Here is a 27,703-nt window from a genome sequence, read left to right as displayed (position 1 = left end):
GCAAGCCGACCCGACTGCCAACTCTGGCTGTTGACCAATAATGGACCAATCACATTGAATCAGTCTTATTGTGATTGGTCCATTATTGATCGGCAATCAGAGTTGGCGGTCGGGTCGGCTTGCAGAGTCGGTAGTCTGATACGGGCTTTAAGTGGAACGCAACCTTTATGTACAGTTCGCGCAATTAATGCCTTCCCAGCCTATGACATTACGTCCATTGGTGAGACATCGCGTTTATCTTCTAGGTTGTTTTCACGTTCATGGCCGTAGTCGGAGAAACCAGACTAGCCAATAGAGATTGAAGAAACTCGCGTATTGTCGATAATTCCGTCTGACTACGACTATAAACGTGAAAATAACCGAGAAGGTAACGCGCGTCAAAACATGGATGGAAGGCATTAATTATGCGAACTGTACAACGAGATCATAAACCTGTACTTTTTAGTTGAACTTTTGCACTAGTTCATTTTTCTACCTCTTCTTTCCTCCTAGAGAGAAAAGGAAGACAGATGAACTGGTGCAAAAGTTCAGTTAAAAAGAACAAACCTCATAGCTGCGGTCAAATTCTCACTACAAATGCTTTAAAACATTTTTTTGATTGGCCAATAAGAAGGAAGAATTTTACAAATCGTCAAAAAACGTTTTAAAGCATTTGTAGAGTATCGCATTGACCATACCTCATATTTTCCATCGCAATGCGATATATTTAATCAATTTCCTTCGATTTTACTTATTACCTTCGAGAGGAATTTAACGTATTCTATTAATAATGAATTATTAAATTAATATTTTAATAATTATATTAAATTAAAACAATTACAAATATTAATAATTATAATCTGCGAGAAATACTTATAAAGAGCGATTTTAACAAAACTCCTATTATTTATTTTCTAATTTAAACTTATCCCTTGTGAAAATTTTTCTCAGAATTTTTTAATACGAATTTAAGCATTCCAGAAAAATTAAAAAAATCTTTCATATTATATATGAATTATTTTATAAAACATTTTAAGATTTGTATAATTGTAAGATTTCTCATTCTGTAATTTCTGAAAAAATATCTTAAACTTTTTCACACAAATTTTATGATATTTTATCAGAAATCATGAAAAGAGAATAAGTATTATTTAACTATTCAATAAAATATGTATATATTTCAACAGTAGAATAAAGTAACCCGCAGCTTTAAAAGATACATTATGTTCTAAAAAAATGTTGCTAATTTAATTTCAACCCATTTAATCTCGAAAAACGCCGGAATGGCCCTTCTCAGATTTCTCTCTGATAATAATCCGTTTATTGACGCTTCTTCCCAGTAAGCAAGAAACATTTTGGAACATTTCAGCAACGTTGTAGCAATGTTACAACGTTGCTGCAACGTTGTTGAAATGTTCCAAAATGTTTCTTGCTTACTGGGTTACGATGTGTACAAAGCGTGCACATACAACTATATAACCATTGCTATTTTTGGCGGATAATAAATCAATGTCTTTTTTTTTTATTTTTGAGAGGCCCTCCACCACTCCCATCGATTATAATCAACGGTCCTCTTTTTTTTCAGCAAATTCACGTTATTTGTCGTAATTAATTTTGAAATCAAAAATATTAAAGACATCATTTTGACATCAAAAGACGACAAATAACGTCATCAGCTTAATAATTGTTATTAATTAATATCTTGATTTGAAAAATATTATTATATAGAACTTTATAAATAATATGTGTATTTTTATATTTGTAAAATGTTTAAGTAATCCACAAATTATAATTTATATTATATATTTTTTAAAACAATTTAACTTTTTCCTATTACTATCGAAATCGCCCGTCTGCAGTTTTGACGTAATTCTCTGTGTTACGATTTTATTGACAGGACCAGAAAATGAATGTAGTCGCGTAGTTCCCAAACCGAAAATGGATTTACTGGCGATAATATACGGATTTCGACGGTAATAGGAAAAAGGTCGGCATTGCCTTATCAGGTTTCTCTCTGGCGACATTCTCGTGGCAACAATGCGCCACCAAACGTGGCTGGAGTGACCCAGTCTGAACTGTCCTAACTTTACGTCAAAATTTGTCATCCATACGCATCATTCGTCGTTGTGAGAATTCGGAGTTTCGTGGAAAACAACGACGACACTGATAACGATGCTGTCATTGGGACGCGATTAATCTGTGTAAGTGCTAAAGTGACGAAGTGACATCCCACGAGAGATAGAACACCCAGTGCCATGAAAATATCTTTGCCCTCCGAGTGATGACACCTAGACCGCTATTTCCTGCGGTGCGTAAACATCAGTTAAACACTGTTCTAATCGCATCTTATCGTATTCTCGCCACCATACATATATCCGTACGACTCCAAAACGCGATAATGAAAAACACACCTTCAATACGCTGACATCCTAATATATAATACATTTTTTCTTAATTTTAAATCTCGAGTCTGTATATCTTCAGCCAGTAATTGTAAAATGGTAGAGAATTTAATGTGATTGCATTGTAGGAGGAAATTGAGTGACCGATATTTGAGACCAACCTGTCCGTGCGTGCATTTATTTAAAACAATGATGGAGTTGAGTCATAGTCTGACCCTCAATGAGGATGCTCTTAATCAAATCCCTGAGGCTAAGCGACCAGTTTTCATCTTTGAATGGTTACGCTTTCTAGATAAAGTTTTGGTCGCTGCTCAAAAGGTATCAGTTTAAAAAAGTTTAACATCGATGGGGCTATCCAATTTATTACTAATGGGAGATATGATTGAAATTATTTAATAATACCTATGATAAATTTTTAATTGTGCTAAATCTTATTCGCAGAGTGATATTAAAGGATGTCAGCAAAAGTTAGTGGAGCAATTGACGAGGCATATGCAAGGAGCACCTGGACCACCAACCAGACGTCTCATTGCAAGATGCCTAGCAACTTTGTTCAGTGTGGGCGACACTCTGTTTGATACTGTCAACAAATGCAATGATATCTTGAGGAATAAGGATGATTCACCAAGTTTTCTACCCACAAAACTGTGAATATTGTTAATTTTGTTAGTAACAAATTAAAATAATTCTGCAATATGTATATATATACATATTATTTATTTAGAGCTGCTATTTGCTGCGTGGGATGCATGTATGAGAAACTGGGAAGAATGATGGGCAGATCATATGAGGAGACTGTACAGATCCTAATAAAGTCTTTACGTTCTGCTGAATCACAGACACGAATAGAAATTATGCATACGTTAGAAAAGGTGACAGTATTGTTAAAAATTTTTGTAACTATCTAGATGAAATATGTTTATAATTTAACATATATTTGTCCTATAATTAGGTGTGTGCTGGAATGGGATCCGCGATAACCAATGTGCATAAGGAGATATATAAAGTTTCCAGGCATTACCTGACCGACAGAGTGATGGCAGTAAGATGTGCTGCTGCAAAGGTACTTATATTTATGAAAGAAATGTTGATTATGTGCTTCATTTTTCTATACTTACCATAATTTGTTTTCACAGTGTTTGTTGGAAATGTTGAATCACGCTCCGTTTTTATATACAACTGAAATCGAAAGTGTTGCAACACTTTGCTTTCGGGCATTCGAAGGTTCAAATTACGAAGTGAGATGCTCCGTTGCTAAATTACTGGGCACCTTAGTGGCAATGACGCAACTTCCTTCACCCAAAATAAAAAATCCCACAGGTATTTAAGCAAAAATATATTATGAAAATATGTGTCCAAATTTAGGCATTTCTTATTTTATTTATCCAAATCTTATTCTAATGTATTACATAGTTGTACACAACAAAGGTGTTAAGCAAGCTTCACTTGAAGAGGTGTTAAATATCCTGATGTCTGGATTTTTAAGAGGTGGTGTTGGTTTCTTAAAAGGAACCGGTGAGATCATAAAAGGAAGCTCCAGCATAAATAGAGAAGTGCGAGTTGGGGTGACACATGTAAGCTATTATATATATATATATATATATTTATATATCTTAAAATACACTTAAAATTTACAAATTTATATAATTGTGCAAAAAATATTGTTATTTTTCAAGAAAACAAAGCAGGACATAATTTGCATTTTTCCTATCGAGTCAAAAAGCCTTTAACTTTATTGCGGAGTATATTTTTCCATGATAAAACATCTCATAGACATTTGATGATTGCTATTACAGGCATACGTGATATTTGTTCAAATGTTGGGCGGTACCTGGCTGGAACGAAATATCGGAGCATTAATTGCGCACGTTTTAGACCTGGTTACAAATCCGAAAGCCGCTAGTTCTCACGTTGAGGCGGTATACTCGCGTAAATGCGTGAATTTCATTTTACGCGGTACCATCGGCAAATTATTAGGAGAAGGAGCTCAAGCAGCTGCTTGTAAAGAGATAGCGCATATTATTCTGAAGCAAATGAATTCCATCGGTAAGAATAACTTTTCACACTTTAATATAACGTGGAGTCGTACATAATCTCATTATGGCTTTATTAGATTTCAGTCCGGAAAACGCCAAAGATTGCAATCAAGAAACGTTATTCAGTCAGCATTTATTGGTGTGTGCATTACAAGAAATGGGCAATCTGATATTAGGATTAGGTACCACAGCTACGAATTTGCTCTCCGATCAATCTCTAAGTATGTATTTACGCATGCAAAATATTTTTTGTTTCTTCAATATAGAAATAGTCTGAACGGTGTAGTTAATTATGTATTTATCACAGGTCTGATCGATGCCATAATGGCTGTTCTGGTGCATCCGTGTCAAGCGGCTAGACTGGCGGCTTCCTGGTGTTTACGATGCATATGTGTGGCAGTACCAAGTCAAATAACACCCTTGATCGATCGCTGTGTTGACGGGATTGAGAATATGCGTAGCTCACCGGAAGCTATAGCCGGTTACAGTAGTGCTCTTGCTGCGGTGCTAGGAAGTGTTCGTTTGTCACCTTTGGGGGTCCCTCATACTAAGGGAAAGGTATATTTGCTCTTATGCATTATGCCCTACTTTATATACCAATCACGCGGGATTAATTATCGAGCTTCCTATTTTCAGATAATTTTCAATACAGCGGAAGAACTCCTGAGAAGCGCGAGTCAGAACAGTCGTTTGTCTTTAAATCGCACGCATGCAGGATGGCTTTTGATAGGAGCGATTATGACTCTAGGTATAAATGTTTTTTTATTTAATAATGAGTAATAATTTAAGCGTAAGCCGTATATATGCACATATAATTTATATGCATACAGGTACAGCAGTAGTAAAAGGCTTATTACCGAGAATGTTACTTCTATGGAGAAACTCTTTCTCTTTCCCACGTTCGAACAAAGAACTTGAGAGTGAAAAAGCTCGCGGCGATGCTTTCACGTGGCAAGTGACTTTGGAAGGACGTGCCGGCGCATTGTCCGCTATGTACAGTTTCCTGTTGCATTGCCCGGAACTTCTGAACGATGATATTACACGGCGATTACTCACGCCGATCGAATCCGCTCTAGCGATGCTGACAAAGTATTAAATATTGATATACTTTTTATATAACGCGGCAAAGAAATATTTGTAGCATCCTATAACTGGGGTATATTTTTTCAGTTTGTCTCCTGTTTTAAAGAATTATGGCCAGCAATTGAAAGCTCCTGCAGCTATGGTTCGTTTACGCTTATATGAAACGTTGTTGCTATTGCCACCGCAAATGTTCGAAGGTATAAAATCTATAAATAATAATACTATAAAATCTATTTCTATTTTATTTTTTAGTTTGCAATTTACTTACATTATTATATGATAACATAGGTTCTTACACACACCTTTTGAGAATGTTGGTGTCGGAGTTCACACTTACGGATAATCCTGGAAACACGACTACTTCCTTATTAAGTGTGGTTTGCCATGCTAACGATTCTGTAATTCTTGGTACATGGCTACAGGAGACCGATCATCGCACAATAGAAGACCAAGTGAGTTTGAATTTTTATATTCCACATTACAATACGGTTTCTATTTCTACATATAACATCTTGGCTAATGTTTGGTTAAGTTATTGTTTGTTTGATCTTGTTCAAGAATTAAAAATTTATGGAAGCATTACTTAAAATGTCTTAAAAATGATTTTCGGCAAACTAATTCTAATACTGCACGCACATATTTTATGTATGCACAACTTATACTCTTTTTCTAATTCTGGTAACAAAACATTATGATTTAATAACTAAAATATATGTATGTTAAAATCTTTGCAACTTGTTTTATAACTGCAATTCATGTTTTATTTGATAATTAAGATTTTATATAATATTTAGCTAATTTCAAATATAAAAAATAATAAATACTTTTGCAATTTAAACTTTTATAAAATGTAATTTTTGCGTTAACTTTTAAATACCCTCGTGTTTAGATGGAACCAAACAGAAGGGCAGATTTGGAACATGTGAGTAAGGTGTTCTTTAAAGTGTGCCTTTCATTTTTATTTTGTTTTTTCTCTGCCTATGTTTATATATATATAATTATAATATTTTATGTCTGAAATTAACAAATTTTTTTAGGTCTCATTTTTATTTTAATATGATATTATTATTTATTAATTAGTTACATATTAGTCAATATATGTATATATTATATATACGAGTATATATTATATATATATATGTAGTATTTTTTAATTTTATATAAATTTAGTTTGAATATATAATATATCGAATATGTTATGTATTGCACATAACTTATTACACAATGTTTTATTTATGTCAAATTGAGACATATTATTGTCTTACTTATTTTAGTAAAGAATGTATAGTATGTGTATATATATATATGTATTAATTTATAAATTTTTTTTAGGACTTATATAAAGTAACTTTACTTCTTACAATTTACGGAACTTGTACTTTATTAATCTCATTAAATTAAAACTTTATAAATTACCATTTTTCAGCTTCAACCAAATAGTGCTGCGGGATCTGGGGCATTGGAACATAATACATGTTGCCTTTACAGACCAATGCCACACGTAAGTTCAAGTAATCATTTTATACGACACATAAATAATTTTTTTTAAATTCATATTTCTATAAATTAGTTTTAAATCTTATTACTGTGAATACACAAGAATATACAAATACAGAAAAAAATCTAAATATAAATTTTGTATATGATTACAGTTTGAAATGATTCCTGGTCCTTTGCCGTTGGGTGTAGCGGTGATTGATTTATCGGTCGCGTTATTCGGCCAGATATTCCCACGTGTAGCAAACAAGCACAGACTGCAGATGTTGGATCACTTTAGCGAGTGTATAAAGCATACTAAGTCCGGAAGGCAGGAGGCAATACAAATGAACGTGTTCACGGCTGTATTGAGTGGCTTGAAGGGCCTCAACGAGGCGAAAACAGGTTTCGGACAGGAAGACGTCAAGAAATCCGCCACTAATCTTATTATCAGCACGCTGATCAGCAGTAATCCTATTTTACGATGGGCGGCTGGAGAAGCGGTTGGCAGAATGGCCCAAGTGATCTCTGATCCCAAGTTCACAGCGGAATTGGCGCAGACCAGTTTCGATCGGTTGAAATCGGCTCGCGACGTGGCCAGCAGAACCGGTCACTCATTAGCGTTAGGCTGCCTTCATAAATATGTCGGCGGAATGGGCTCTAGCCAGCATCTCAACACTAGCGTCAGCATCTTACTCGCACTCGCACAAGATAATTCGTCTCCTGTAGTACAAGTAAAATATTGACACATATATTGTCTCGTTTTGTTTATCTTTATACCAACTTTGACAAAAAAAATTATAAAATAAATTTTCTTTAAGGTTTGGGCGCTGCATGCTCTGGCTCTGATAGCTGATTCCGGTGGACCAATGTTTAGAGGCTATGTAGAGCCTACGCTATCCTTAGCGCTGACCCTTCTCCTCAATGTTCCTCACTCTTACATCGATGTGCATCAATGCATCGGAAAGGTTTTATCAGCGCTTATCACGACAATAGGACCAGAATTGCAAGGTACATAATGTATCCAATTAATTATAGAGCAAATGCGAAATATGACTATTTGTGGAAAATAATCGAACAATTAATTTTACAGGCAACACTTCAACGATTTGCATGGCACGGTCGTCATTTTTATGCGCGTGTGCCATTATGCAGGATCATCAGGATCCCCTCGTTCAAGCCGAAGCAACCGGCTGTCTTCAACAGTTACATCTTTTTGCACCCAGACACGTCAATTTGTCTTCCCTCGTTCCTACATTATGTGTAAGAATCCTCTGAATACTAAGAGATATTGTGAAGTCTTCATTATTTCTTATATTTATTTATTTATTTATAGCGTACCTTATCAAGCAATCATTTGCTTCTGCGTAAAGCTGCGATATCCTGTCTTCGGCAGCTCGCTCAGCGCGAAGCGAAGGAAGTATGTGAGCATGCGATGACTCTGGCTAATGAAAGCAGAGACACTAATGTGGTAGAAGGTCTCGTTATCACTGAGACCGGTCTCCCGGGTGTGTTATTCAGTATGTTGGATACGGAAACTGATAGTAAATTAATCAAAGACATTCATGACACTTTGACAAGCATGTTGCAAATATTAGCGGCCGACAATTTGTCTCAATGGTTATCACTATGCAAAGACGTTCTCACGATAGCTTCAGGTAATAATTAAATTCTTCTAATTAACGGTTGACGAATAATTCCTTGAACAAAATATTCTGTTTTGTTTGCCGAGGATAGCGCCACTGATAATGAATCAGCAGATGCAGAAGGTGACGACGATCAGGCTGAGTTCCATGCTGACGAATCCACTAAACAGCGACCGTCTATCACACCGAGATGGCCAACGAGAGTCTTTGCGGCACAATGCGTCCGACGTATCGTCGCAGCTTGTATGAATAACAAGCAGGCTCATTTTGATCTCGCTCTGGCCAAAGAGATGCAACAATCTAAGGGAAAAGGTATGACTGATGAAGTTTTAACGTTGCTGTCTCTTCAAATTTTTCTTCATTTTTAATACACTCTCTTATTCGGGTCTTACAGGAGATTTTCTGGTATTACATTTATCGGACTTGGTGCGTATGGCGTTCATGGCTGCAACGAGTGATTGTGATCCATTGCGACTCGAAGGTCTCAAAACTCTGCAAGAGATCATTGATAAATTCGCTAAAGTTCCCGAACCGGAGTTTCCTGGGCACTTATTGCTGGAGCAGTTTCAAGCACAGGTGAGTGCTCAATCCACTACACATTTTTACAATTATGTTATTTTTATAATGGTTATTATATTAAATATAAATCTGTTTAAAGGTCGGAGCTGCTTTAAGACCAGCATTTTCCGCGGAAACACCGTCGCATGTTACAGCTGCAGCTTGTGAAGCTTGCAGCGCATGGATCGGCAGCGGCGTCGCTAGGGATCTCAATGATCTACGAAGGGTGCATCAATTACTTGTATCATCCCTCGAGAAATTGAGAGAAGGCAACACTCGACCGCAGCTGTATAATGAGAGCTTATCAACGTTGGAAAGATTAGCGATCCTAAAAGCATGGGCAGAGGTATATTGACATTATTATTTTTTATGTTCAATATAGAAATAATATAACAAAGATATCTGTAATTTGTAAGAAAAAGAAAATTAAATTTTATTTTTTTAACAGGTATATGTAGTTGCAATGATAAGAGACGGATCCGCATTGAATAGCAAAGATACGACTAATCGAAATGCGAATCAAGTCGACGAAGCGAGTGAGGAGGATTTTGGAGAATTCGAGTTTCAAAGCGAAAGTTTGCTGAGCCTCGTTCAGCCAGAGCTTCTGAGTCTGAGTCAACATTGGCTATCCGCGTTGAGAGATCATGCATTACTTTCTTTGCCGCCAGGTATTATTGAATAATAGAAATATAATGAGAGAAGTAACACTGCAAAACCATAATGACTACATGTTAACACGTTCACGATGTGATCATCGTATAGGTCATTATTCTATCCTACTGGACTATCCTCAGTCAAGCATTTCCTACATAAGGGATGATAGCGATATTTCTGTAACCTAAAGTGTATATGGTATACTGTGCGTGTTAGTTATGCATCAAGACCTGCTAATGTGACCACTACTAGTCATCATAACCACGCAGTAAATTTCCAATTAAGCTTTAAGTTGTAAAAAATCTCAACTAATCGTAGTTGATTGTCCTCTTCACATTTAACTATGATTGATTCATATCTTACGACTTGAAGCTTATTACAATACGCACCTAATGCGTTTCGGGACTATTGATAATCGTGCTGTCCACAGTTATCAAAAAAATGTCGCAAATGTGTTAATATTAACAAATAATTATTCAGAATATTACTTTTTATTATATCTTCTTATATATTGCATGTATCTTTTTGGATTTATTTATTCGGATAATTAAAACTATTGTTATGATATTTTCTCAGAATTCTCCAGCCAGTTGCCGCATGATGGTGGTGCCTTTTACACGACAGATACAATGGAGTCTGCGCGTCCTCACTATGTAGAATCGTGGGCGCCGATCCTCCATGCCGCGACTCTTTGGCTCAATGCAAGAGGATTTGAAATGGGAAACAGTAATCAGGAGAAAGCAACGACGAATCTTAATAATAATAATCGTAACAATAATAACAACAACGATGAAGCTACTGCTTCTAAAACTAACACAAATGTTGAACGTTTTCACTTGTTATTTGGTAAGTATGTAATAATGTAATAAAACATTAAAACTGCTTGTATGTATATATAATATCAACACAATTTATTTTATATGTGTAACAACGTTTTAAAGGAATATGCAACATTCTTTTTTTATAATAATTATTTGTTGAATCCCAGCAAAATATGAAGACATGTTTAAATGCGTTATATACATTACTTGATTCAATATGGGCACGTAAGGTCTTCATCACGGATCGTTCCTTACCTATCGAATTATGTAATGTTCTTCATAGGTATGTGTTCTTCATATATTTGTGAAAATATACAATCTATTTTTCTATTAGATAATACTGATATTGGTATGTTCGTTACTTTAAAGATCGCTTTTAACACGAGAGAGTTATATCATCCAAATGATAGTAATGGAAGTGCTGAAGCAAGTGATGAAAGCAGCGCAGGAAGATCTTGCTGCAAGGAAAAAATTGAAACTCAAAGGTACGCGATCTCCGAAATTATTTTCGATAATTTTGACAATTTTTTGCATCGCACAAATTTTTATCATGTATATAAAAATGTATATCTTTTTGTAAAAGATAATGCATCGGCACATCAAGAAAACAATGAAACATTGGAACTGGATCTACTGGGTGAAGGAGAAGAAAGTGGTGAGCTCATGCCGGGCAAATCATTAGTGTTTGCTGTTCTGGAAGTATGTCTGTGTCTCCTGGTGCGGCAGATACCGGCACTGAATCCGAATCCCGATGGTGCTACTGCCATTTTATCTCAGAAGGGATATGCGTCGTCGGAGAAGAGCGGCAAATTAATCGCATCATCTCTCAGTATAATGGAGTCTCTTCCCACATTGTGCTCTCCGCAAGGTATCTTCATAAAACCCTTATGTAATTAACGTCGTTAATGTTAATTAGTAATCTTCTAATATTTGTCCCGTTTCTTAAAGGCGCAATAGCAATTCTACCGACGCTGCTGTATCTGGCAACGGGCGTGATACGCGAAACCGCGGTACGTGCGGACAACGATAGCACCAAATCCGGTTCGGAAACACCAGTTCACGCTGCGTTGCACTGCGTTAAGAGTCTCACTAATAACAAATACGCCCGGGATCACAGGAGTCAGGAGCAATGGACGGGATTACTACAAAGCGCGCTTGCCAAGATTATCGATCTGGCCAAAACAGGTATGTTAACTTTATCCTTTAGAGGAGGAACATGGAACTATAAACGCATATCTCTTATTCATAAAATATCAGAAATCAAAATGAAATATATATCGCACGCATGTTCCTTATCGAAATATAAAGTATTTATTGTAGTAATGGAAGAAATTAATATACAGGGTGTTTCCAAATTAAATGGCAAAACTTCGGGAGCGTGTAGAGGAGTAAAAAACTAAGAAAAAAAGTCCTATAGACATATGCTCCTTTTTGCTTTGTTTCGCAGGAAATCACGAAAAAAGAAAAAAATATATTTAATTTATTATTTTAATTATTTTATTTATAAACTTTTTAATGAAGATTTTAGCGATTATCTCCTTTTACAGTTCGCCAAATTGTTTGTGGTGACACTCCCAATACAGCCGACGCATTCCGAACGCTGGTCTCAGGATGATTGTCAAAATGTTGTAAAATACGATTCCCTGCCTGCAAATCTCTTCGTAACGCTGCTTGAAATCGGTTGTTTTCTTGTCGAATTGAAAATGTTCCAGTCTCTCGCAATCTATTAAATGTCAACATAAACACTCTTCGGTTTGGCACTCTTCTGTTTGGAAATCGTCGTGCATATTCTCGCACCGCCTTTAAAGCATTACCGTTGCAGAAACCGTATACAAAAACCATATCAGCATATTCACTATTAGAATACGTACGCGGCATATTGCAAAAGACAAAATTCATCTACTGTTAAAGGCTTTCAAAGAGCGACTGACAAATTCATAACAGAAAGTGGAAAATGTAATCAAATATGTCGGTGTTAGATATGGCAAGAAATGTAAACATTTTTTTTCGATTTCTCTGAAACGGAGCAAAAACGAGCATATGTCTATAGGACTTTTTTTCTTAGTTTTTTACTCCTCTACACGCTCCCGAAGTTTTGCCATTTAATTTGGAAACACCCTGTATATGTATATATATTTTATTTATTTTTATTTTATCTATTTTGTTTTTATAGGCAATGATGAAACTAAGATGGATGAGGTGGCAATGATGCTAGGCATCGCAGTATTCGTGCTTCATGCGTCACCGGAAGTAGTGAGTGCTCCAAATCTGCAATTTCCATGTATTAATCATTTTCGGCATGCGTTCCAGTCTGAAAATTTAACGGTGAGTTAATGATAAAGGAAACGTTATTTCTAATTATTGATCTTGAAAATAATTTTGAATAATTTTGCACTCAGGTGAAGCTGAAATGTGTGCAAACGTTAAGAACGATATTTCTGCATCCGGAACGTAATATAAGTACTCCATACATCCATGCGCTTGCACCACGTCTGGTAGAATACCTATACAGCGACAAGAGCAAGCAGGTGACAAACGACATGGATCTGACTTTCACATTGGAGTGCATCAGCACAGTAGAAGCTCTCATAGGACTCGCTGATCTCTCTAATCGTAAGTTATCTTAGTTGAACTTATAAACTTTTATCATAAAATTAACGCTCGTGGAACATTCATACAAAATGTTAATGCAATATGTGTTACACGCTATGCAGGAGATCTGTTACAAGGTGTGTGGAAAGTGTGGTCTTCAATCTAATCTTTTAATATGTTAATCAGTTAATAATTATTTACATTTTAAATAAGTTTTTAACATACGTGTAATATTTCGTAAAATTACTATAGGTATTCAAATGCTGACTTTACTCGTACCGATTTTAATCAATTACCTACTGGAAGGGGATGAGCTCCAGCGCGCTACAAAATATCAAGCGAGCCTCCATCAACAGAGTTTTCAATGGCTCAATAAGATCGGGCCAAAGTATCCGCAGGTACAATATTTCGAAAATGTTTTCTATTCCCGAATAATATGAGAGTATCTAATAATTATTTTATATTGTTAGGAATTTAAGACATTGATGTCACAGTCCACCGAGCTGAAAACGAAGTTGGAGAACGCCGTAAGAACTAGTCATCAGCAGGCACAGCGGCACACTCGGCCAGTCGATCCCGTGAAACCGCAGATCAAGATATCCGCGCCATCGATCAAATTAAAAACCGACTTCTCCAACTTCAACTAGAAGCAGATCATATATCTGTTGCAGATAAGAAATAAGAAATAATTTATTAAAACCTCGTATGACTAACGATATTAACGATTTTATCGTAGATACAACTCACTCGTGTTAACGCGACTGATTTCACTCAACTATCAATTATCAGATAAATCGAATTAATTGTTGTTTACAACAATAATGTTTTAGCGTCGTGATAATTATAAAGTGATATTTCACCGTTAGAAAATCGTACTCGACTGTACTTAGAAAAAGAGGATTAGAAATTAGCGACATTATACGACGTACATAAAGGGATAGGATAATGTGAAAGGAATGGAAAAATTGATGTCGGATGATCAATTAATTGCTACTATAAAATGATACTTATCTTACATTCTCTTCATCCCATTTTAATTTCTTTATTAGTATAATAACGTTCCTAATTTTTCAATTATGCTTTCCGAGAAGATAACTTTATATCAGACTTTCAAATTTGTATATACATATATGTAGATTTTAGGATACACATATAGAGATTATTAATTTATTTAGTAATACATACAAAGATGTTGATGTATATTTTCATCTCACTATTTCGATGAATTGTGAACTAGAACAAGTAATAGTTTAATTCCAAGAAAAGTGTGGTGTTTAATATTAAACGACTGCAAATATAATATGCACAAAATAAGTTATATAGATGATATAATATATAGATATTTCCATGCTCATTTAAATCATTAATTCACGATTCAGAAGTTTTATTTTTAAACAATTCTTAATGTTTAACTGACTATATAATTAATAGAATTATTTATTAACAATTATAGTCACATGGATTTCCTTGTGAAAAACATTTGCCATAAAACGGACGATTAAAGATCATTATAAAATATAGACTGTTTTAATCGAGAACATATTTAACGTTCTTCTGACAAGAAGACTGACCCGTTATGTTTTTACTTAAAATTTTTAACACAGATTTTTAACATAGATTTTTTAACACAGGTACAAAGAAACACGTGTTTGATTTGTATATTTAGAATTGGAAGTAATAGGATAGCGACTTTATCGAACGAATGTCTGATGTAACATATCGAATCAATTATACTGAGCATTTTTTTGTAATATCAGAATTTTTGTAAAAATAATGATCATTTTTTCAGACTGCAATAAAATGTATGAGAAGCGCCTTCGGTAAATTAATACCGTATAATACTGGGCATTACAGTGAAACGATCTATAAAATTTAATAATTTTTTCATATTTTCTTTGATCGTTGAACGTGCTAGATTGTAGCCCGACGTGAACGAAAAATAACAATGAACTGCGTGACATGAAATGTATGTAAATCGAAATTAGAAGATATAATTCGGAAAGTGGAAAAATCTTCCTTCGAATTTGACATTAGTCGTGTTACTGTATTTTCGCCGTAGAAAATCGCAATAGGCGAACATGTAGATTAGGTACAAATGTTTTAGATTGCCGCACGAATGTTAATCGATGTTTTTACATGGATTATGGAGTCGCGATTTTGTTATCCCGCAACAATGTCATTGCAAAAGGAATCGGCGGGAATTTATTATAGGAAATTGAATTCTTAAAAATTTCTTTTTTCCTATCGGAGAGATTTTGCGTTCACGTATATAAAAAACTATCTATCCATTTTCAACTTCCATTTTGAAGTTAAGCGGGGCGAGTCTCGCGATGTTTGTATATAATTGAGTTTGTATTGCACGGTAGATCTGACGTAGTGCATATAACTTTGTAGGACAAATCAGGATGAATTATAAACGTGAAATGTGAATTATGTGCTCGATAGAGATGTTCTACTATTTTTATATGATTATTTTAGGAACCCGTTGAGATTGTTTGTAACTTTTAATTGCGTGCCGTACAGAACACGGCCGTTTATATATGTACATGTACTGTGCATTTGATCCACCGAACTTCCATGTATGTTTAAATATTACTCTGATTGACAGGAATTCTTCTCCAATGAATATGGTACAATTATACGTAGCGTTGTATTACATAACTATTGCAATTTCGACGAAAATAAAAATAACTGATTAGATAAATTAACTTAATCACATTTTATTGTCTTATTAATGTTATAATCTCCTATACAAAGTTTTCGTTTTACAATTTTATCTTACATATGTTATTTTATTTTATCTTTTTTTATTTTAGTCAAATAATGTTGATATGATAATTCGAACTATTTAATTCTTGAGTTACTAAACACCAGATTCTGATGAAGTTTATCGGTCTGTTTGCCTTCTTTTTAAAAAGGAAAATCTACCTAAGTATACCTGAGTGCATGCATGCGCGTTTCAAATAATTCATGCGCGAATATAAAGACCATGATAAAGATGATTGTAGAACATGTTCAAACTTTCAAATCAATGCGAGCTGTCGTGGGTCACGACATTGATAAAGCGAAAGCCATTTTCGCTTTGTCACGACCATAATGCAAGTAGATGTAATTTACTTGCATCATGATCATGACTATCATTACTCGTTCTTTTCGCAATAATCTGCCAAATCACACGATGAAGACTTTAAATGAGGTCTTTAGAATTTGAAAATTTTTAACACAATATTGCGCAAGATGGTGAAGAAATACGTGGTGGTGAATTATTTCGTGAACGAAACGAAGCAGACAGACATTTAAAATTAAAGAAAGAGGAGTTGCTACTGTGGAGAATGAATGGAGAGACAGAAAAAAATTACACAAATCATAAACATCATGCATGACATCATGCATGACATCATGCAACTCACCATTGATGTGTAAGCGCGTCGATAAACACATATCAGAAACCCCTACAGCACAAAAGTTGCAGCAACAATGCTGCAACATTGCAGTAATATTGCATATTGCAGCAATATTGCAGCGTTATTGCTGCAAGTTCTGTGCTGTATGGGAATCGACGGTGTGAATGATGTGATTGCAAGCGCAATTATTTCATTGCTTGGATGACGTGGTAAAAATTTTCGCAAATATGTTTGCATGATCACCCTGTAACATCTGCCATGTATTCGCTTAGTGTCTTGCGAAAAGAATGCGTAAGATTTAAAAATGTGATAAAAAGCAATTATAAATAAATCAATAAATAAGTAAAGAAGCGCTAAATATAGCCAAGGATCTTGGTGCTTAATATTATTTTGTAAATTTTAAATACATCTTTCAGGTATGAACTATACGGCAATTATACTGTCAGTCTTTTGACACGCATAACTGAGAGGTTTCGTGTAACTTATTAGCAAATTAGTATAACTTATTAAGAGTAATTAACACTTCTTGCTTCCTACAACGTTGATTTGCACTTTGATATCTTTGTGCAAATTATGTAAATTATGAATCAGCATAAAATAAAAATTTCAGCATGAAATGAAGTTTGAGATAAAAATGGTCAAATGTTTGCTTACGTAATACATGGACGGCTCCATATCTCTGCAGGACTTTTTTTCTTAGTTTATCGATCCTCTACACGTTCTCGAAGTTTAGACATTTAAATTCGAGACACCCTGTATATCTCAAACTATTGCTTAAAATAAAAATTTATAAATTTTTACTTAATTTTTTGAAAACTTTCTTGTTATAGAATTTTTAGTTGCGAATTTTAGAATACCCTGTATATAGTATACATTTTATCCACTAAACTTTCATGTATACGTGTTTAAGTTATTCTGATTGGCAGGAATTTTTCTCCGATGAATGTGACATAATTATTAGTAGTGTATTAATTACATAACTAATTACTGTAGTTACGACGAAAATAAAGATAATTTGAATAAATTAATTCTTAATCGTATTTTCTGTTAATGTGATAATTCTGTTCAGCATTTTTATCTTAGCGCTTATCTAGCGGAGTACTATTAATAAAGTATGATAATTTACACGGTTCTCAAATCATTAGACGAGGTTCTGACCTTTTAGCTTTTTTCCTTATCCCTTCTTTAAGAGTTAGGATTTTAGAACCTACCTGATAAAGCGCGTGTCAAACGATTTATGTTACGAATATAAAGTCAATCATGGACAACATATTCAAAGCAGTGCGGCGACAGCTGTCGTGGAACCAGTGTCGTTTCATCACGACTATCATTGTTCGTTCTCTTCGAGATACCGGTGAAATCACAGCAACGAGAGCAGACTCGAGGAGCACTTGGATCCGAAAGTGTTCAACACAATCAAGCAAGATGGTGAAGGCGAGGAAATACGTGGTGATGAATTATTTTGTGAACGAAGCAAAGCCAACGGACCTAAAATTAGTGGAAGAGGAGTTGCCGCCATTGCAAAATGAAGGTAGAAAAAATTACATATCGTTATCAACATTGTGCCTGTGAGGTCATCGAAACAAATATGTTATTATACAAATGGGCGGTGTTACAGCAAGCGCAATTATTCAATTCAGCTTCTTGTATCTCTCCGCGAAGATTGTTTTGTGATGAAAATTAATGAATTAAAAACATAAAATTCTTTTATTATAACCCAGTTAATATAATACATTAGAAAGTAACATAACATTAATGTTACTTTTAGTTGGAGTTGACTAAAAAGTTAGCAAACTATATATTATGCATATATCTGTCTGTTATATGTCATATAATTATGTATATTTCTTATTTTTATAATTATAAGATATTACAGATATATATTATACACTCTATATACAAATACACATAACTGTATTATAACTGAAATTTATTAATTTATTTGAAACGAATTGGAAATTCTTAATTTGTACTATTGTTTATAAATTGTATTTGTTATTGAAATCTTTTAAATCCTTTATATAACTTTATCAATATATTACGAAGTATAAATTTTTATAATTTCTTACTCAAGATTAGATTTTATACAAGTATTTTTTCATTTTTTATTATATTATCTATTTTATTAATTGATTTATACGACTGTATTGGACTGTTATTGGACTGTATTGGTGATAGGTGAGATATTTAATATTTGTATTTAAAGATAAGATAAAATTTTGATTAAAAGAATCAAGTAAATACAGTGACGAAATAAATTTTGCTGCACGATCATCGCTCATACAATAATTTTATTGCGAAAAGAAATAATATGAATACTTTATTAAACAAAACATAAAGGCGTAAATTTTATGTCTTTTTTCGCATTAGCGCATTTGAAAAATAATATACATATAAATATTGATACAGCTTTAATTTGTATATTAGTAAACAGATTGCTGCACCAGTAAGAGATTTTCATTTCATAATGGATAAATTTAATAAAATCAATACCAAGAATTCTGAATTATAATTATCTATGTAAAATATATAACCTGAAGAGAGAGAGAGAGATCAAAAATAAGAAACATGTAATGCGGTTTTTAATAAGAGGTTTGTGTTATATCGGTCACATATAGAATCATATTATTTGCGCAACGACTACCGCGCCTCTGACTCCTATTTTCTTCAAATTTTTTTTTAAATATATAAATAATTCTGTCGTGTAAAAAATCATAAATTTAAATATACTTACGTTAAAATAAACCATAATTTAAATTTTGAAATATCACTTTATCAGCGCATGTCATTAATACTATAGTATATAGATTATAAAGAATAGGATAATTAGCATCTAAAAAATAAAAACGAGACAAATGTCTCGTAATTAAAAATATACAGTTTTTCTTCGTTTTGAAATTAAGCTAATATTAATATAATTAAATTATAAAATCGGTACAATTCTGCTCTTAGTTAAGTTAAGTTTATCTATTATAATAAATTATTTTGTGATATTATTTATATCTTTTTCTTTCTTTTAGAATATCTCGTGGAAGCTGAATTCTTTTCTGTTGATCCATACATGAGACCTTACGTGCGAAACTTCCCACTCGGGATCACGATGATTGGTAGTCAGGTAGCAAAGATTGTAGAATCTAAAAATCCAGCTTTCCCAGTCGGCAAGAGAATCATCGGAAACTTGGGCTGGAGAACTCACACGATTATCGATCCAAAAACTGAAGATTCGTTTTTTAAACAAAAACCGTACCTTTTGCCAGACATAGGTGATCTACCGCCGTCCCTTGGTCTTGGCGTTCTGGGAATGCCGGGGTAAATATTTTCATCAACATATTTACTCGATCGTTTTGCACTTACGTGAACTCGTTTGTCACTTATCACGAAGAAAAGATATGTAAAATGTAAAACGCGTTGCAAAACAAAATATTTTTTGCAGCAGCGATGACTTTCATTTAAACTTTGAACTGTGTGTAGATTACATGAATTATAAATCGAGGCTAGCATTAATCACAGAAAATATATAAAATCATTAATCATTCCCATTTAAAATAGGAGTTCCTTGAAATAGAAATTCTTTGAAATATATAAGCTTTTATTCTGATGTCAACAACAGAAAAGAAGAAATGATATAAAGATATACCTAAAAGTCATCTGTCTGTGTGTTAATGATATTAAATGTTGAATACTTTGCAATTACTGACACTAAACAAAACATTGCCTCAGTCATATGTGTGATACGGATGGCATTTTAATCAACGTTTAGGATGGGTTATAATTTGAACCATTTATACTTAAAAATTATTTTATAAAAAAAATGGCATACACTTTTATTACTCAATTTTTCACGAATTTTTATGCTGCGATCATTTATTGGCCTTCAATTTCTGGACACCCTGTACAATAAACATTTACGACTCTCTCTCTCTCTCTCTCTCTCTCTCCTTCTTTCTGTCATTCTTATTTACAGTAATACAGCATATTTTGGCTTGTTGGAGATATGTAAACCGAAGTCTGGCGAAACAATCGTCATCAGCGGAGCCGCAGGTGCGGTCGGCTCACACGTAGGCCAGATCGCCAAAAATCTGGGCCTAAATGTTATCGGTATATGCGGTTCCGACGAGAAGTGTAAGTGGCTTACTGAGGAAATGGGTTTCGATTTTGCCATCAATTACAAAACCATGCCAGTCGCAGCCAGATTACGCGAAGTTGCTCCGCAAGGCGTGGATTGCTACTTCGACAATGTATGTATTAATAAGATATTGTGCCTTTTTTTGTAATTAAATCAGAATTTTTCGTGTATTGTAATTAAAAAAATTTTTATGTTACATCAAATTCTGTCAATACTACAACTACCAATAATTAATTTCTGGTAAAAAATTTTTCATGCACAAATATGTATAAATATGTATAAATATACATAAATATTCATAAACATACATAATTTTATATGGATATAATATGTTCATACATCCTTCTTTCTTTTGTAAAAACGAACAATGCGAAAATTATCCTTTTAATTACTTTTTATGTTTTCACATTATTATTGTTATTTCTATTACATTAAAAAGTAATTTTACAAAAGAAAGAGGGATGTATAAATATGTATGGACATATTTCATATATGATTATACGTGTTTATGAATATTTATGTATATTTATACATATTTATACATATTAATGTATGAAAAATTTGTTACCGGGATAAGTATATGTGTATGTATATATTTTCACTACTTATAATTACTAGTTTATAATTACTTACAAAATTATTCAAATTAATAACGGGATGTTTTTTTTTAAGATTTTCCGTGACTTTTTTTGTAATACGTAAATAATTAAAACGGTCAATTTACTTTCCTCTTTATCCCTTTCTTTAAAAAATTACACACACTTTTGCTTTGATAATTCTAGAATTAACATAAATATCTATTTAAAACTGAAAAGTATTATGTTCTTCTCTGTGCTTAGTAATTGAGATCTAATCTGCACGCTTATTGAATTTGCAGGTCGGTGGGGATATCTCTGGTACAGTCATGTATCAAATGAATCCGTTTGGTCGGGTAGCCATCTGCGGCAGCATCTCGAGCTATAATGCGGACATCAAGTCCTTGCCTAAATCTACAATTCTGCAACCTGCTATATTGACAAACCAACTGAAGGTGGAAGGATTCATAGTTAAACGTTGGTTGGACCGATGGAATGAAGGAATCATGCAGAATCTTCAATGGATACGCGAGGGCAAGCTTCGTTACCGTGAGACTGTAACTAAAGGCTTCGAGAACATGTTCGATGCTTTCATCGGCATGCTGCATGGCGAGAATATCGGCAAAGCGATCGTCCAGGTGTAGATATCACAATGTCATCAGGCATTGCGAACATTTCTTCTTATAAGTATTCCTGTTCGCTTGCAATTTCACAACTGCATTTGGAATGTTTTCTATATTTCTGAGAGATTAAAAAAATGAGTTTTGAATTTTGTAATCTATTTCTGAAGATCCTTAATGATTTTTAAATAAATAATCATGCATTTAAATTTTGTAAGAATAACCAGGATGAATTATTGTAAATATGAAATAGAATTTATGTGCTCGATAGAGATATTTTATTTTTATATGAAAATTCGGGATCCAAAATTGATAAGGATCCGTTGAGATTGTTTATATGTATACGTTTACATCTTATCCAGCAAACTTCCATGTATTTAAGTCGCATTCTGATTAGCAGGAATTTTCCTCCGATAAATATGATATAATTATTATAACAAACGTAACATATTACATAACTAATTACTGTAGTTGCGATGAAAATAAAGATAATTAAGATAAATTAATTCTAATAGAATTATCGCATTCTGTTAACGTGATAATTTTATTCATTTTTATTTTAACGCATATCCAGCAGAATATCGTAGATCAGTTATAAAAATTTAAACACTTAACAAATTACTGGTTAACAGATTCTGATGAGCTTTATCTGTATGTATAATCTCCTTACCCCTACTTTAAAGCTGCGTTTCGAGAAACTCGCTATCAGCGCCTTTGTAATATTATCCTTGTCTCATGTCTAATGGACGATGAAGATAGAATGGCACAAATAGCGTTAATAGCGTCTCCCCGGATGAATTAAGTTTACCTGAACGCTCAGATCATTTATGTACTTGCGAATATAAAGGTCGGAGCAGTGCGACGTGAGCTGTCGAGAACTCATAGTCGCTTCATCACGACTGCTATTGCTCGTTCCCTTCGCGATAACAGCGAAATCACATCGACAAGATCGAACCCAAGGAATACTTGAATCAGAAAGTGTTCAACGCTATCACGCAAAATGGTGCAGGCGAGGAAATACGTGCTGGTAAATTATTTCGTGGACCAGCCAAAGCCGACGGATCTAAAATTAATGGAAGAGGAGTTGCCGCCGTTGCAAGATGGAGGTAAAAAGATTATACACGATTGTCACGATCAATGTCGTACCCTCTACGACCGTGAGCGTATCAATGAATGTTATTACAAATGGGCGGTGTCAGGGCCGGCGACTTCAGTAGGGTCGGTCTGGAGCACTCCATACATACAAATTTCTAAGCTAATGGAATTCCATACATGGACGAAGTATGGATTTCCATACCTCGTCAGAAGTAATAGTGAGAACAAGAATGGAAGGCTTCATTCATAGTGCATGCATAAATGCAATCCCGATTTAGACGTAGTATCCTGATAGTTCAGTGATGAAACATCGGATGACACAAGCTACACGTACTCAACCTTACATAACTGAACACGCGCGTGCACATACATACACGCACATCATGGCGACGAGCGATATCCAATGAAAACTTTGCTTTTTTTTGCGTGACTTGACTGGAATCTTGTTAATTGTCCTGAAAGAAATATTTTTTGTTACGGGAATCTCAGACCCTAAGTTGCAGAATCTAGTATTCCCGAGTCTTCAGAGTTCAGACTTTTTCTGGATTATATAATCACTGTAATAGGATTTTGCGATGGACAGATATGTTATTCGGCGACCCAAAAGTGACGATAAAAACGAAAATACAGTATGTAGTTGAAATTTATCTCTGAATAGAAACTGATTAAATACTGATATGTCATAAATCCTTTTCTATCTAAAGAATATACATGAAAAAACAAATGAAACTCCATACATAGAAAAAATTTACTTCGCCGGCCCTGGGCGGTGTAATTGCCAGCGCGATTATTTAATTCAGCTTCTTTTATCTCTCCGCGAACATTGTTCTGTAAAAAATTAACGAATTAAAAAAATGTAAGGATTCGTTCGTTATAATCCAGTTGATAAACTAAAAAATAACATAACACACACCTATAACTATATTATAATAAAATTAGCAATAGATGAAAACACGGCGATTACTCGCCGCAAATCTTCTAGTATCTTTGAAGATAATACCCGTGAAAGCCTAAAAAACTTTATATTATAATACAAATTCATCAATTTGTTTAAAATAAATTAGGAATTCTTAATTATTCTTATTAAATAATACAATTTATTATTTAATATTATATAATAAATTGTATTATTAAATAATAAATTGCATTTGTTATCAAATTCTTATAAATCCTTCACAACTTTATCAGTACGTAACGAAGTATGAATTTACAGTTTCTTATCCAAGATTAGATCTTATTCAAGTATTTTTAATTTTTTATTATGTGCTATCTATTTTATCAATTGGTTTCCTAGTAAACAAGGAAGAATTGAAACTGATTGAAATGGATTCAAATTTTCAGACGCATTCGCGAACGTCGAAATGAATCATTTTCAATCCCTACTTTTATTTATTTATAAGCATTGCATGAAACACATTTTAAGCGTATTGTAAATATTGCTCAATTAAAAAATCTAAATAGAAAATGAATTCAATTGAAGCCAGTTGAATCCAATTGAATCCAACTGAATCCAATTAAATTCAATTTAATAAAAAGTGTTTTTTAATTAAAAATACTCATTTGAATAATAGATAAAATTTCAAATCATTTTAATCCATTCTCATTTACTGGGTTAAATGTCTGTGTTGACAATAGATGAGATATTCAATATATATGGAATGTTCCACGTCAACGGGGATAAGTGTCTGGGCAAAATTTGTGAAGTCGAAATAAGACGTTTGAGGGCTTAAAATTTTCGTTTTTATATGTGGTTTAAGGAAAAACGTGGCGTTTTTGAAAATTCAAAGCGGCTACTCCAAGCGGCGGTTATATAGAATAAATAAAAAACTTATGAAAATTATTGAAAATATATATTTATTTCAACGATCAGGTGGTCCAAAATTCATTCAATTTCCATGAAAATCAATATTTTAATTTGTCTGTAAGTATAAACGGATTATTTTGGCATCAGATTATAGCACTATTAACTAATCCATGATAGATAATTTAATAAAAATACAAAGAAGCTTGTTAGAGAATCGACTTTATTTTTTTTTTAAATTTTCCTTTGTAATATGCGACTTTCTGAACTGTAATTATTTATGTAAAATATGTAAATAGTTCGGACGTACGAAAAATCATAAATTGAAATATATTTATTATTTACGTTAAATCAATAATTTAAGTTTCGAAATATTAATGTCATGCGCTTTATCAATGCTACAGTATAAATCAAGAAAGGATTATTAGCACCTAAAAAATAAAAACGAGACAAATAGTACGACATTACAAATTTATAATTTTTTCTTCACTTTGAGATATCAATAATTAAATTATAAAATCAATAGTGATATCTCTCTTAATTATCGATATTAAATTTATCATATAATGAATTATGAAGTGATATTACATATATATATATCTTTTTTTTAGAATATCTCGTTGAAGCTGAATTCTTTTCTGTCGACCCATATATGAGAATTTACGTGCAAAATTTGCCACTCGGGATTACAATGATTGGCGGTCAGGTAGCCAAGATTATAGAATCTAAGAACCCGGATTTTCCGGTCGGCAAGAGGATAGTCGGATATTTGGGCTGGAGAACTCATACAATTCTCAATCCAAATATACACCAATCGTTTTCCGAACAAAAACCGTACCTTTTACCAGACATAGGTGACTTACCTTCGTCTCTTGGTCTTGGCATGCTGGGAATGCCTGGGTAAAGATTTCGTCAAAATATTTACTCGATTACTTTACAATGACATAAATTTGTCATCATTTCACGAAATGAGTAAAATTTAAAAGACGTTACAAAACATATTTGCTGCAACGATGACTTGTATTTAAACTTTAAGCTTTGTGTAGATGTAATAGTTTTGTAAACCAACACTAACATTAATCAGAGATTTCCGTTCGAAACAAAAATTTAATTTTTTATGAAACAAATAAGTATATTTATTTCTGATATGAATAACGAGGAAAAGATATTAAAAAAATGTAAAGATATAAAATTCATAGGTTTGTGTGTGTATTTCGTGATCACAAATACTAAAAAAAACACTGCTGCTGTAAATTATATGTATTATCGTGCACAGTCATATGCGTGACAAGATTTTTTAATCAACGAATAGGACGGCTTATATTTAGAATTTATATGTTTTTATATTTAATTAAATATGAGCGAAAGAAAAAGAGAAAGAGAAAGAAAAAGAAAAAGTTTTCTTTCTCTCATTCTTGTTTACAGTAACACTGCGTATTTCGGTTTGTTGGAGATATGTAAACCGAAATCTGGCGAAACAATCGTCATCAGTGGAGCCGCAGGTGCGGTCGGCTCACACGTGGGCCAGATCGCCAAAATTCTGGGCTTAAATGTTATCGGTATATGCGGCTCCGACGAGAAATGCAAGTGGCTTACTGAGGAAATGGGTTTCGATTTTGCCATCAATTACAAGACCATGCCAGTCGCGGCCAAGTTACGCGAAGTTGCTCCGCAAGGCGTGGATTGCTACTTCGATAATGTACGTATTTATAAAATATCGTGTATTTTTTATTAAACGGGATTTTTTCAATATAATCAAAGATGGTCATCGTATGCTGTAACTTTCAAAATTTTTGTGTTATATCATAGTCAGTTAATACAACTATCAACGATTAATTTCTATTACTCTGTTTAAATAATCCGATAAAATCAAATAGGAAAAAACTCTATCTGATTAAATCGTGTTTTAGTTCGTAAATTTTAGATTATTTATTTGAAATATTTGATATTTTACTTCCACAAAAAATTTGTACTGAATCGGTTTACTTTATGGATCAAGTTTTTTCTCACATATGATTATTTTTGATACATTCCTAATGATCATACAATACAAGAAAAATTGTTCAATGGAAATCCGTAGGGAACGCAAAACAGCCCTGTGACCCTCCTCTTTAACGTTTATTGACTTTACAGGTCGGTGGAGATATCGCTGGTACAGTCATATATCAAATGAATCTGTTTGGTCGTGTAGCCCTATGCGGCAGTATCTCGAGCTACAATGCGGACACCAAGTCCTTGCCTAAATCTACAATTCTGCAACCTGCTATATTGCTAAACCAACTGAAGATGGAGGGCTTTATTGCTAGACGTTGGTTGAATCGATGGAATGAAGGAATCATGCAGAATCTGCAATGGATACGCGAGGGCAAACTTCATTACCGTGAGACCGTAACTAAAGGGTTCGAGAATATGTTTGATGCCTTTATCGGCATGTTGCATGGTGATAACACCGGCAAAGCGATCGTCCAAGTTTAGATATCAATGCGCGCGTTCGACCGGACAAAACTGCTAGCCTGCTCAACGAGTATTGAATGTGATTGGTTGGATCTATAAGTGGGAAAAAAATGTTAAATATCTTATATGTATGGACATATATATATATATATAACTACCCAACAGCACAGAATATTTATGAAAATATTTATTAATATTCATTTTTTTTGCAATGTTATATAGATATTTCATACATATTTTATATAAAGCTTTATTCGAAATATTATTAAAATATAGACACCAAATATTGTATGTAATATATATGATAAATATAAATAAATATTTCTAAAAAGTATTTTTTACTTGGATTATAATGTATCATTAAGTATTTTCATAGCATTT

At 33.5% G+C, this 27,703-nt stretch overlaps 3 protein-coding genes across 3 annotated transcripts; all 3 read left to right on the top strand.

Annotated features, from left to right (window-relative positions):
* The first annotated feature begins 2,020 nt into the window (after positions 1-2,020).
* On the top strand, positions 2,021-14,522 carry LOC108721025 (HEAT repeat-containing protein 5B). The gene is given in 33 exon segments (XM_018445334.1): positions 2,021-2,287; positions 2,510-2,699; positions 2,823-3,028; positions 3,106-3,253; positions 3,334-3,444; positions 3,518-3,701; positions 3,795-3,955; positions 4,178-4,427; positions 4,495-4,638; positions 4,725-4,975; positions 5,054-5,165; positions 5,248-5,506; positions 5,588-5,697; positions 5,789-5,952; positions 6,390-6,422; positions 6,927-7,001; positions 7,153-7,710; positions 7,798-7,987; positions 8,070-8,239; positions 8,313-8,934; positions 9,017-9,198; positions 9,281-9,526; positions 9,629-9,848; positions 10,411-10,686; positions 10,767-10,938; positions 11,025-11,140; positions 11,239-11,523; positions 11,604-11,840; positions 12,829-12,980; positions 13,055-13,268; positions 13,370-13,384; positions 13,500-13,645; positions 13,718-14,522. Coding segments are annotated over 32 exon segments (6,315 nt in total). The 5' UTR covers positions 2,021-2,287; positions 2,510-2,570; the 3' UTR covers positions 13,895-14,522.
* Positions 14,523-17,821: 3,299 nt separating this feature from the next.
* On the top strand, positions 17,822-22,200 carry LOC108721022 (prostaglandin reductase 1). Its single transcript, XM_018445331.1, has 4 exons — positions 17,822-18,182; positions 19,672-19,960; positions 20,616-20,889; positions 21,655-22,200. Exons 1-4 carry the CDS (start codon positions 17,912-17,914, stop codon positions 21,994-21,996), a joined length of 1,176 nt encoding a protein of 391 aa, XP_018300833.1. The 5' UTR covers positions 17,822-17,911; the 3' UTR covers positions 21,997-22,200.
* A 546-nt stretch (positions 22,201-22,746) lies between these two features.
* On the top strand, positions 22,747-27,453 carry LOC108721024 (prostaglandin reductase 1). Its single transcript, XM_018445333.1, has 4 exons — positions 22,747-23,078; positions 25,480-25,768; positions 26,294-26,567; positions 27,002-27,453. The coding sequence occupies exons 1-4, from the start codon at positions 22,973-22,975 to the stop codon at positions 27,341-27,343; spliced, it is 1,011 nt and encodes a 336-aa protein (XP_018300835.1). The 5' UTR covers positions 22,747-22,972; the 3' UTR covers positions 27,344-27,453.
* The last annotated feature ends 250 nt before the right edge of the window (positions 27,454-27,703 follow it).

This window comes from Mycetomoellerius zeteki, unplaced genomic scaffold (genome assembly GCF_001594055.1).
Source record: "Mycetomoellerius zeteki isolate Tzet28-1 unplaced genomic scaffold, Tzet1.0 scaffold158, whole genome shotgun sequence".
In the NCBI taxonomy this organism is placed as follows: Eukaryota; Metazoa; Arthropoda; class Insecta; order Hymenoptera; family Formicidae; genus Mycetomoellerius; species Mycetomoellerius zeteki.
This window is presented reverse-complemented; position numbering and strand designations above follow the sequence as displayed.